Raw genomic sequence first — 11,948 nt, forward strand, 5'->3', positions numbered from 1 at the left:
CCTTGCCTAGATCCCCTTCAGCTAATGAAGGGACACACTGTTGGCTGTCCAGCAAGCCTCTAAAAAGTTGTGAATAAAAATATCAACTGCTTCCATTCGGGATATTTACACTCATCCTTCACACACTCTAAATGTTTAGGAATCATGACCACTGACTGATCCTGTGCTTTCAGAAACTGTGATCACAACTTCAAAACCCCGGGTCCCTCCCTGCTTATGTCCACCAACCATGAAGCCTCCGATTAATCTGAGGGCAAAGGGAAAATGAACAAGAACATACAAGCCGAGTTTAAGGAGAGCAATATCATGTTAACATGATATTATCTTTGTCCAAATCTATGCCTTTAGCTTGTTTATACCCAGGAGTGGACAGGACTTCAGATGTTTTTCTTTTAATTAATTACTTATATCTACTCATTGTCTAATATTTGTCTATTAGTTGTATGAGACAATGACATTGATGACTCAACCTTATGTTTTCATATTCCTTAAAGGGGCACCCCGTCAACATTACACATGAAGTTCAGTTTACTGATGAGGGAGTACTACTCAGACTGTGAAAATAGTTTTCCAAAGTTTGAAAAAAATAACCCTGATGATGTCATTGAATTAAAGATGCTATCAAGATGCATTATGGTAAATGCAGGATTTAGTGTTTTTGAAGTTTGACCCATATTAGAGGCTAAAAGTCACGATCTCTCAATCTCTGCTGTGAATATTTTGTCCCCCAACTTTGTAGAAGTGCAACATTAAATGGATGGAGTACCTCTCTAATTTTAAAATTAGGGCTACAACTAACGATTATTTTCATAACTGAAAACTGTTTGGTCTATAGAACATCAGAACAAAAAAAATTTTATAATGTAAGACCAAGAAAATCAGCAAATTCTCACATTTGAAAATGTAGAACTATCAAATTTTTGCCATTTTTGTTTTAAAAATGACTTAAATGATTAGTCGATTGATCAACTAATTGTTGCAGCTCTAATTTATGTTTCTGTGCAAAATAAATTCCCTAAAGGTTTCATTTGTTCATTCCTATATAACTTCATTTTAGTGAAGTGCTAAAGTCCTGTCTGTTCAACCAAATTATATATTTTGTTGCACTCTCACAGCTTAACTATATATATATATATATATATATATATATATATATATATATAAAAAAAAATATACCCTTTTAATTTCCAGTAGAACAAAAATGGAAATTATGGAAGCAAATGGTGGCAATAGTGATCATGTAATATTTTACGTTGTTCTGTAAAGCTTCCAAGATCTTGCTCAGCTTCCTCAGTCCAAAATAATACTGTACTGCTTCAATGTTTTATTCTACACCTGTGCTTCTTTATTACACAAAGACTGATATATAATGAATGTGTATTTAGGGTGTTTCACACAGTTCGACTAACTCAAGCCAAAACCAATCTCCAATCTTTGTATCTACTTCTTCAGTCTGTTGATGCCTTTATGAGCATTTTATAGTGTGTGCTTTCCAACAAAACAGACTATGACAATGAAGAGCCTTGATACTGCAGAGTAAAGAGCAAGTGGACTCACCTCGCGTCATTTATATAACAGTTCTCAGGCTCAAACTCTGAATACATAATGGACATTCTCTGTGATTTTGATCATAGACCAAGCATCTGGTGCTGTGCCTTTCCTTTAGCATGTGTGGCCTTAATAGACTGTGAGTCACAGACCTCCGGACCACCTCCAGAAGAAAAACACTTATTACAGTAATTAAGTGAATCATAGAGTAATACTAAGAGAGCGCAGAGAGAGAGACTGACATGACACACACTAAGTGTTGGAGGTCTAATACATACCACACTGAATAATTGAACACAAGTTGTAACCCATTAGGAGCCGAAGTGACAAGTAATTCATTTGTACCTTTCAAGGGATTTTTCACCCGTCTTGGCATGTGTCCTCCACTGTTAATGACTCCTTGGCCTCATGCAGATATATTTTATATACGGGAAGGGTGGCACTCAGTCCAGCTGTATACCTTATATTTATACAACCAGAGCTAACTGACATGACACTCTCCCCTCTGCACACAGCAATTACATTCATTGGTGGTTGCTTTAACCAGATACAGTACCAACTATAAAGATGGCAACGTAGCAATTACAGCACAAGTGTGATATTTTTAGTTGTTTCCTGTCAAACTGAGGTATAAAGTGAATGGTTCTCTGTGTAAGCTGTGAAGCAGGCATTAACTACTAAAGCTCAGAAATGTGAAGTTCAGCGGGCTGGAACTGACTGGATACATGCTTCTGTTAAATGCTGTGAGACAGCACAATCACTTCATGCAAACCTTTCACTCAAAGATATATCAAGTGTTTAATGGCCTCTCCATCACTGCTCCAGCTGTATTTCAAATCAGACTGTGCAAGGGGATGCCAGGGCAGAGAATATTAAGTCTGAAAGGTTGTTCCTTCACATAATGCAAATTTGGGGCAAATCTGTCTGGCAGATTTTCCTGGAAAATATTTGCCACTGAAAACACATAAAATCAGAAATGAGACGATTGGTCAGTTGACCTGCATTCAACCCAAAATATTTTCAAATAGTTTCATAGCAGACAATGTGAGAGTTGTAATGACAAGAGTGAATCAGTTATAATCTATCCAACTGCTGGATGTAGGGCTACAACCAAAGATTATTTTCATTATCGAATTATCTGCCAAGTATTTTCTGGATTAATTGTCTCATCATTTTGTCTATAAAATAGTGGAAAATGGCCAATATAAGTTGACATCTTTATTGTCTTGCTTTGTTCATCCGTCAGTCCAAAACAAAAAAGATATTAAGTTTACTATAGCTGTTTGCTATGGCAATGGCTCCTTCAAACTTTGCTACATTTTTGTTTAAATCTGTTTGTTTTTTACGGCTTTAATGCTGAAACATCACTGAATGATGTCTGATTGGATTTGTTTTAAAGAGCTGAGCCAAAAATTGTACAAATCGACTGTGACAGGAGATTTTGACTATGGCAACAGCTGCGCATGGCAGATGCTGCAGCCTGTAGCTCCTTCAAACTCTGCTGGCTACATCCTTGTTTTTTCATCTGTTATTGTTTTTCTTTTTTCGGCTTTACTGCTGAAACACGTATTAGGCCTACCTATGACAGAAATACATCGTCATCGTCAGTGGAAAAGAAAGCCAGGGTTTGGATTAAAGAGCAGCGGCCCTTGAGATGATCCACCCAGCCAGATCAACCGGACCAGGCACCACATCAGCTGCTGTGATCGTCCCAGGAGGAAAGGAAAGTGAGCCGGGATAGGAGCCATGCTGGCCCAGCTTGGACTTCAGGCTGCTCCTGTCTAATGTCCGGTCTGGATGAAATGGGACTCAGTCTGGCTAAGCAATGGGAATCAGAGAATGTTGTGCCCACATCTTTGCAGAGACCTGCTCCATCAACATCCCGGATCAAGCACTCGATGGGCGGACCGTGTTCCGAGCTGAAGCAGCACAAGGCTCAAGATGAAAGGAAGAGGACTCTGTGTTTACATCGGTGCTCAAAACACAGGCAAAGTGGACACTGTTTCCCAAATGTCAAGCTTTTTATGTGAAGATGAAAACCATATTATCATCACTATCTCTATCTGCTGTTTACATTCCACCAGACACAAATTCAACAAATGCACTGCAGAATTATTTCCTGGGTGTACTACGTTCATGTATATATGTATTTAAATAACTGTATATATTGTTTTATTTTATTACCCTATTCCAATATAAATTTAATTATCTGTTATGTTCTATGTGTGTAGCATGAAGGGACCACAAACTTTAATTTCCCTTGTACCTTGTATATATGACAAAGAAAAGCATCAAGTCCTCACATTTGAAAAGCTGGAACCAGCAAAGCATTTTTGCTTGAAAAATACATTTTCTGTCCATCGACTGATTGATTAATCATTTCAGCTCTAGTTGGATGCCACTATGATTATCATGATTATGATGATGATTGTTATTATTATTAAAAACTACAATAAATGTTGTGTGAACATAACAACCTTGGTAAATGACAGAGATAGCAGCATTACCTGTAATTTGTTCCATATTCACGCTTCAAATTGTCTTCCTGCTGCATATTTTCCCTAAAATGTGTATCATCACCTGAATTATAGGCTACATTCAAAGTGTAAACCCTGTAATAAATCGGTGCAGCACCATGTCATGTCTGGCAATTCTAAATAGGCTTATATAATTATGAAAATATAACTGTGTTGACATTTTTTAATATGAAAAAAAAATTAAAAGGCTCATGCGAATGTTCTCTCTCTCACATTTCCACCAACTGACACCCACTTAACTAGACTACTAGTTGATGCAAAGCATGTCACTGTCTGATCATTCTAAGGACGTGCATGTCATTTCGTGGCTCCTATTAAATTTGAAATTCCATTTTCCCAATTACATGTGTTCATCAGTATAATGCAATATGAAACAATACACACTTTAAAAAACTACCGTTGTACATGTAAATAGGTTTTCTGTACATACATTCATTGATGTCAGAAGTATCCACACACATATATAATCGTATATCAGCACGCATATCAGGTGCTGTGCATCATTGCAGAAGATTACGCTAAAAGGACTGAATGCCTGTAGAGCTGCAATGGTTAGATGATTGATCGCTTAGTTGGTCAACAGAAATCTAATCTGCAACTATTTTGATTGATTAAGAAAGAAATGCTGAATTGAATGAATTTTCTGGTTCCAGCTACTCAAATCTGAATATTGTCTTGTTTTCTTACTCTTCTATGATAGTAAACTGAAAATCTTTGGGTTTTGGACTGTTGGTTGGGCAAAACAAGACATTTTAGGACATTACAATGGGTTCTGGGAACTTGTGAGAGGCATTTTTTGCTATTTGCTGAAATTTTAAAGACCAAATGATTTATCGAGAAAATAGTTGGTAGAATAATCGATAATAAAAATAATCCTTAGTTGCAGACTAAATGATGGATGGTGTAATGATTTAAAAGAAGAGAGCCATGAATAACCAGTACTTTAATCATTAATCAACAGTCTAAGCTATTACAGTCTGCATATATATATATATATATATATATATATATGAGTTCACCGGGGGTGATTAAATACTGCAGAGGGTCATATGGTTTTTCCCATGCCTCTGTCCATTGAGGAAGACTCAAATTCATCAGTGAAGTCATCCCTCTTTCTACCCAGAATGCATTGGCCAGAACCCACCAAATAAATAACTTGGATTTTTTTCATCTGTATTCCTTGATGTATTAGGTTGGATTTTTCCATTACTAAGCAGAATAAGAGCATTTCCTTTCACTTCCAGCAGTCTCTAAAGCTGGCGCTCACCATCAGGAATGTAAACACACACAGTCTGTAAACAAGGCTCTCTCTGACCCCCAACCCCCCTCTGACAGCGCTGACCACCGCAGACCAGCCTAATGACGTCCCTCGCCCCCCCCCAACACTCAAAGAGAGACGCAGCCCCATTATTCAGCCAAGAGGTCACAGGGGGGAACGGGGAAGAGGGAGAAAGGAAGGATGGTGTAGCGTCATCCGTGGGCCTTAGAAAGTACAGAGGCTGAGATGACAATCCCACTGATATCTTCTCCTGAGTCACAGTATCCCCAATCAGTGAGTAATGGAACAGAAAAACAAATGTGGGCTCTGTGGTGGGGGGTTAGAGGATTAATGATCTAAGAGCTGCTCCAGCTGGCTGAGGGACGGCACTGAGGCTTCTCAGCGAGCCATCAGCACTTGTGAAGGGGGCTCTAGAGGTGAGTTTAGGGCTGGGGGGTCAGAGTGCCGTCAACAGTGACTCCATCCTCCCCCGAAACCAACAGGGATGTTGTCAGCACTGTGCCGCATCTGCACAGAGAACAAAGGCCACTGACGGGGTGAGAGGGAAAGAGAGGAAGCGATGGGAGCAGGAGAGAGTTTTCTCATTTTAACCACAATGCCACAGTTGAGAGAAGCATCACAGGCCTCATTTGGAACATATTGTTCACATTAAAGCCTTGATAAATAAACAAGGTCCAAACAAGCTCTGCACTCCTTACTCCTAAGTGTTTGAATGTATTTTTTTTAAACCACTGGACAATGGTGATTCATACAAAGCAGTTGTCCTGGTGTTCTCAGGAAAGTTTAGGTGATTTAAACTACTTTTTCCCCCCTCTGTTGCACATGAAATGTACAGCTTTGTCAGCCCTGCAACCATTCCAAATGAGGTGACAAATTGTGGTCACAAGGGCCTCACTAGCTGCTGATAAAGTGATTTTCTGCTTGAGGAAGGGAGAAAAGGTACCAGGGCAGAGGGATCTCAACAGCTGATGGGTTCCCCTGGGGAGCAACAGGGAAACTGCGTCCACAGGTTAGGGTTTTGTTTGGCTGTGACCTAACATTCGTACTGCATACAAAATGTGTAAAACAGTAATGGTTCAACTTCACTATATGCATGCAGATGATGAGAGGAGGCAGTAAATATAATTTGATGTAAACTGAAGAAAAAGCAGACATGATGATCATACTCTGACCACAAACACACACACACACACACACACACACACACACACACACACTACGCTTATTCACGTTCTATCGGAAAGTTAGATGAGAGATCAATACCACTCTATCTGTTCGTTAAATTTGAAGCTACAGCCAACAGCCAATTAGCTTAGCTTAGCATCAGGACTGGAAATATGGGGAAACAGCTATGGTAACAAAATCCACCTACGGTAACAAAATCCACCTACCAACATCTCTAAAGTTTAATCCGTACAAAAACTGAAGTGTAAAAACGACAATTCACCGTTTTACAGGGGTGTTATGTGTTGGACTATTTCTTGACTCTGAGCAGTTGCCAGGCAACCAGCGGAGACTCCAGGAAGTCACTTGACAGATTAAACAAACAAGATATAATTTGTTAATTAGTGAGCTTTAGAGGTCCTGGTAGGGTTTTTTGTAACCATTTGCCACAGAGCCAGGCTAGCTGCCCCTCCGCCCCCTTCCAGTCTTTGTCCTAAACTAAGCTAACCAGCTGTTGGCCATAGCCTTATATTTAACATACAGGCGTGGATGTGAGGGGCATCAATCTTCTCATGTAGCTGAACAATTCCTTTAAATTAATGCTGGAAAACCTTTATGTGATGCTGATAAATTCTTAATTTCCTAAACAGAAATGCAGCAATAAAACTTTATCCTGTACCTTGCAACAGAGTGGGATGATAACCTGTTTCTCATTTTTCTTTACAAAGAAAGACATTCTAGCAAATATGCAGCTCATTATAAAACAAAAAAACATGACCAGGGGAAATAGATGGATTAAATGTTAATCATTTGGAAAGTGCACTCGTGAGTGAGGAAGTCAGATTTCGAAAGACCAGAATCTTTGACCTCTGATGCAGAGAGGAAAATGTCTTGGTTTTACATTCCAGCAGCCAGGATGAAAGTGAGCAACTGTCCAGAATGAAGGCCCACTGAATCGCCTTGGGTCACAGTTTGTGCCAGACAGCTTCGACTTTACATGTGCGTGTAAACATCGGTACTCACTCTGTATGTAGCTGCAGACTGCCTGCCCTAAAACTAAACTAAAAGATTTGTATCAAGCTGCAGCTTTGCCACACTAAAAGCCAGGGAATTAGAAAAAAAAAATAGGCACAATGAACCTTAAAAGGAGTCTATCTATAATGGAGCCTCATTTTAGTAAGTGAAAGCACTTCTGCCTGCTAAGTGCAATCATTAATATCCAGTCTAAAATCACTCATCACAGTCATACACATTCACTCGTCCTTACAACACACCCATAGATCAAAGTCATTTTCATGATTCATACCGCATTGCTCTTGGACAGAATTGTTATCAAGTGTTTTCACCACTCAAGTAATGCCAAGATAATAATCTCTCGGCTGCTCTGTAACAACATGTACAGTGGTATTGGAGCACCACTTGTCAGGCAGATGCTTTCTGTGAGTGTCTGCTGAGTGGTAAAGTGAAGCTGGATTGATCCCCTCCACCCACTCATCAGTGAGTGACCGAGGGCTACCCTGAGGCTCAGCCTGCCTCAGACACTCTGATCATAACGAGAACACAACTATCTGACACTGCATGCCTGCTGCAGAGAGAGAACAGACAGACTGAGGCAAGCTCGGCTTTTATCATGACGAGAGTACTTTTTGTTTAGAGTAAAAAAGGCATTTACAGGTTAAGAGCTCATCTGCATTAATTGGGCGTACATAGTGAGAAGTAACAGATAGAAGAAATTAAAGGGAGACATGTCACTTTAGTGAATTAGTGATCCAAACCGATGTCCTGATCTGCAATGCCCTTAACTTCTCAAAGTCACAGAGCATCCTGATGAGGACAGAAGAAGTACTTTTTTCCTGGCTGACCAGAATACATCTTCCATTTGCCGGCTGTTAAAAATTGCTTTGCCAAAAATTGTACTCGTTACCTTGGCAGACAAATAGGGACTTTTGCGTCTGCTTGTTTTAAGGCACAGCCAGTCTCTGAGGGGCTAAGTGTAACAGCTCAACAAATACCACTGCAGGAGCTTGTCAGGACTCAGGGGCAACGCAGAAACCACACAGCCTGAGAGACGAGAGTGAAGGTGATGAAAGAGGAACGCCAAAGTGGTGTCAAAATGTTAAATCAAGATGACCAGCAGTGTTCACAGAAGATAGTGCCACAGTCTCTGTCTGCCTGTCTGCCTGTCTGCCTCCCCCCCACCCCACTAAACAGCAAACAGTCAGAGAAGTTCAAGGCCAAAGGGATAGGCAGAAATAAAAGCCCCATTTAAACAGTTCTTTTATGTGGCTTCATATACAGTTTCAAATAACTGTCCAAATTACCACAGACACAGCCCATACACTCTCTCACTGGCCCAATTACACTTGCATGCTTACACAGACCTGCAACATATCCAGCCGTCTATCAAGTAACAAAAGTGGGCTGGACAGGACTGGGAGAAAGCGGCGAAGGGGACAGAAGGGAGCTGTGCACATCTTTTTTGTTGCAAAAAATATAAATAGCACATGGGCTGACAGCGAGCTTTCTGACACGGTGGGTGTAATGCAGTCGTTGCTTATGGCTGACAGAGAAAAAGCACAGCTACTTCATTAAGTGCAAAGGAAAGGAAGCGAGGACAAAGCAAACAAAAGCAAGAGTTGGGTGAAAAAGAAAAAAGGAAAGGGCTGAGTGAGTGTTGGGGGTAGAGGGGGTGGGGGTGGGTTCTTCTTCCTTTCCATCTCGCTCATAGCGGAGACTCAGGCAGCATCTCTAGGTAAGCCTCCCCGTCACTTGGGCCTCATGCTGCCAAAGCTGCTCAGTTCCCACAGTGTGTCCGGGCCTGGATTTGGCCTTCCACTCCACTCAGGCAGCCCTGCGTCTTTAGACCCCCAGGCCCTGGAGCAGAGGTTACACCAACATAGCCAGCCACAGCAGCATGTCAGCCCCACACCAACCGTTGCCTTGGTGCTGCTGCATTAACGAAGAGCTCCTGACTCTGTTCGAGGGAAAGTGATTTGCCATGACGTCTGTGGCTCCCCTCTTTCCTTTCCTTCTCTTTCCCTCGCTTGTTGCTGCTCGCTCACTAAGAAACCACCTCTCTCACCGTCTGTCTCTGCACCCTTAATCTCTCCTGTTTCCCCCGGTCTCATTTTTCCCCTTCTTTGTCATTCTCTCCACCACATCCTCAAATCTTCCCTCCCTCATTCCACTGCTCTTTCACTCTTTTTTTCTTCCCAGAGTAATGACTGATGCCTGAAACACAGTGCCATGATTAGACTGACATTGATGAAAGACAAAGACTCTTGTTGGCAACATCTGCGTTGAATAAATATTGAGCTGACAAATTGTGCATTTTTTTAATGCCATTGTTCATCTCTTGGTTTCTCCAGTTTTCAAAATTGTTCCCAGCGTGCAGACTTGCCAGTGCCACAGAGCTGCCACCAACATCAAACACAATATTTATTTTCAGTTAGGCACAAAATATGCTCACAAATAACTTCAGAGCCAAACACAGATAATATGTCACTGCAGAGCTGCTTGCCTTGCACTGATAAACAGGAACCGGAGGAGAAGCCTATCAAGTGGTCATCCACGGCATTTCACTTGGTGACCAACAAACAGGTGCATGCCATTACGGACCGACAATCAGCATTCCACACTACAAGGAAGTGTGTAATCGATGTTGTGGAAAATAAAGTGAGAAAAAAGTAGTTCTAATTGCAAAATGTAAATATTGAGTTTTCCCACAAGTGGGGGCAGACCACCCAGGATGCAAAATAGTCACCCACCCCCTTTCTCTTTTTGCCTTGTCGACCGCCCGAGAGATGTCTTTTTGTGTGTGCGAAACATCACCAACCACAATCAACACTCACACAGAAACCATGATGTGTCTTTGCATGCAAATACTTCTGGCAGCTCTGGCTTGGCATTTGTATTGTGGGAAAATTAAGTGATGAAAACCTGGAGGAGAAGGCTGAGTGGATCAGAGTGTGTAACACCGTGTCTTTCTTGTGCCTGTAAAGGTGCCAGAGTTTTGATTCAGGCTGCCCTTGTCTGGTCTGAATAATTTCTCACAAGACAAGAGAGCAAGAGGGCAGCCAGCTGGGCAGGAAGGTACTGTAGCTGCAGTGTCTGACAGACAGAGACTCCCTCCATGTGTGTGTTACAGGCTGGTGTCAAATACTTGTCTGGACTGTGACAAATACCTCCTGGTAGTCTCACTACAATTACCTGCAGGATTAGCTATGAAACATAACTGTTCACACTGCTTTTGCTGTTTGAAGATCAAAGACAACTGGGGTTTTTCTAACAACAGAAAACTCTCAGTGAAACTTAATTTAAGCCTTATGTTTCCTTTTATTTTCTGCCTGAGCAAGCCTGCATTAATATAAGCAACCGATTATACTGACAACAAAAAAGCAATCAAGTGATGGCAAAATTGGTCAGTGAATCAACACAAGGAGTAATGATGGGACAAAGTCTCTAAAGAACTCCACTTTTACGCTCTACATTTCAAAATACTCTGCTTTTAACTTGTTTCAATACACATAAATTCAAGTTCCATTTATTTAGACAACTGATCTCAATTTTGAAAAGTTTCATCATTATCAGCTTTCCAAAAGCATCCAACAAATCTATTAATTAGGCACCAAGCGCTCTAGCAAAAACAGCACATTCCCAGCCATCTGGAGTAAAATGAAAAAAAGAAGAGGCTATTTTTGACGTGAAAAACTTACCTTGCGTGGTTTTACTTCCTGAAGCTGACTGTTGGACAAAGGCGACCAGGCAGAAAACTACAAATCCAAGGCTTGCGCGTATCAAAGCGTGCATATACATGTTAACTTTCACTGTAGTTGAACACTAGCACTTTCTAAGATCTACGATGCACAAGAGCACATACAAGGGTGTGTGTGGTATAAAGCTCTCTTGTTATTCCCTCTGAGCACCCGCTGATAGGATACTGTGCGATCCTTTTTCCTCTTTACGACTGCTTATTTGAGTTTCAAGTGATCGGCGTTGAGGACAGGCCGACAACGCGGAGCGGAGGAAGGCTTTTCTGTTATCATGTTTCGAGCCAGACCAATGTCAATTTAAGAAAGGGGGAGAGAGAGAGAGGAAAAGAGAGAGGGAGAGATGGAGTGGAGCGGCGGGGTCTGAAGGGGGAGGAGAGAAGAAGAAGCGTCCGCGCTGCGGTCTGGACTCCTCAGCTGCTCCTTCTCTTCTCTGACTGGCCTTCACTGTTTCCTTTTTTGTTCTGCAGGAATTTACACGCAGGTGCTGGTTGGGCTGAAGGTGGACAGGGGCTACCACGTGCACGGTGGGTCTGGCTCGTTCGGTCACCTGGCCGGTGCAAACCTGCGCAAAAAAAGAGTGGCCCGTCACGGCGGCGTGGAAAAAGCAATGGCTGAAAGGAGGGCAAGAGGGCGGATGGATTTCTAAAT

At 41.6% G+C, this 11,948-nt stretch overlaps 1 protein-coding gene across 2 annotated transcripts in view; it reads right to left on the reverse strand.

The window, feature by feature from the left end:
- scube3 (signal peptide, CUB domain, EGF-like 3) overlaps positions 1-11,592 on the reverse strand; it is an 80,366-nt gene extending 68,774 nt beyond the window's left edge. The window contains exon 1 of one of the 2 annotated variants that reach the window (XM_044211471.1): positions 11,244-11,592. In XM_044211471.1, coding sequence (XP_044067406.1) covers positions 11,244-11,343 — 100 coding nt within the window. In that variant the 5' untranslated portion in view covers positions 11,344-11,592. The remainder of the gene's footprint in view (positions 1-11,243) is intronic. The other variant, XM_044211472.1, reaches the window with a different exon arrangement.
- Positions 11,593-11,948: the final 356 nt, after the last annotated feature.

Source organism: Siniperca chuatsi, linkage group LG10, assembly GCF_020085105.1.
Source record: "Siniperca chuatsi isolate FFG_IHB_CAS linkage group LG10, ASM2008510v1, whole genome shotgun sequence".
NCBI lineage: Eukaryota > Metazoa > Chordata > Actinopteri > Centrarchiformes > Sinipercidae > Siniperca > Siniperca chuatsi.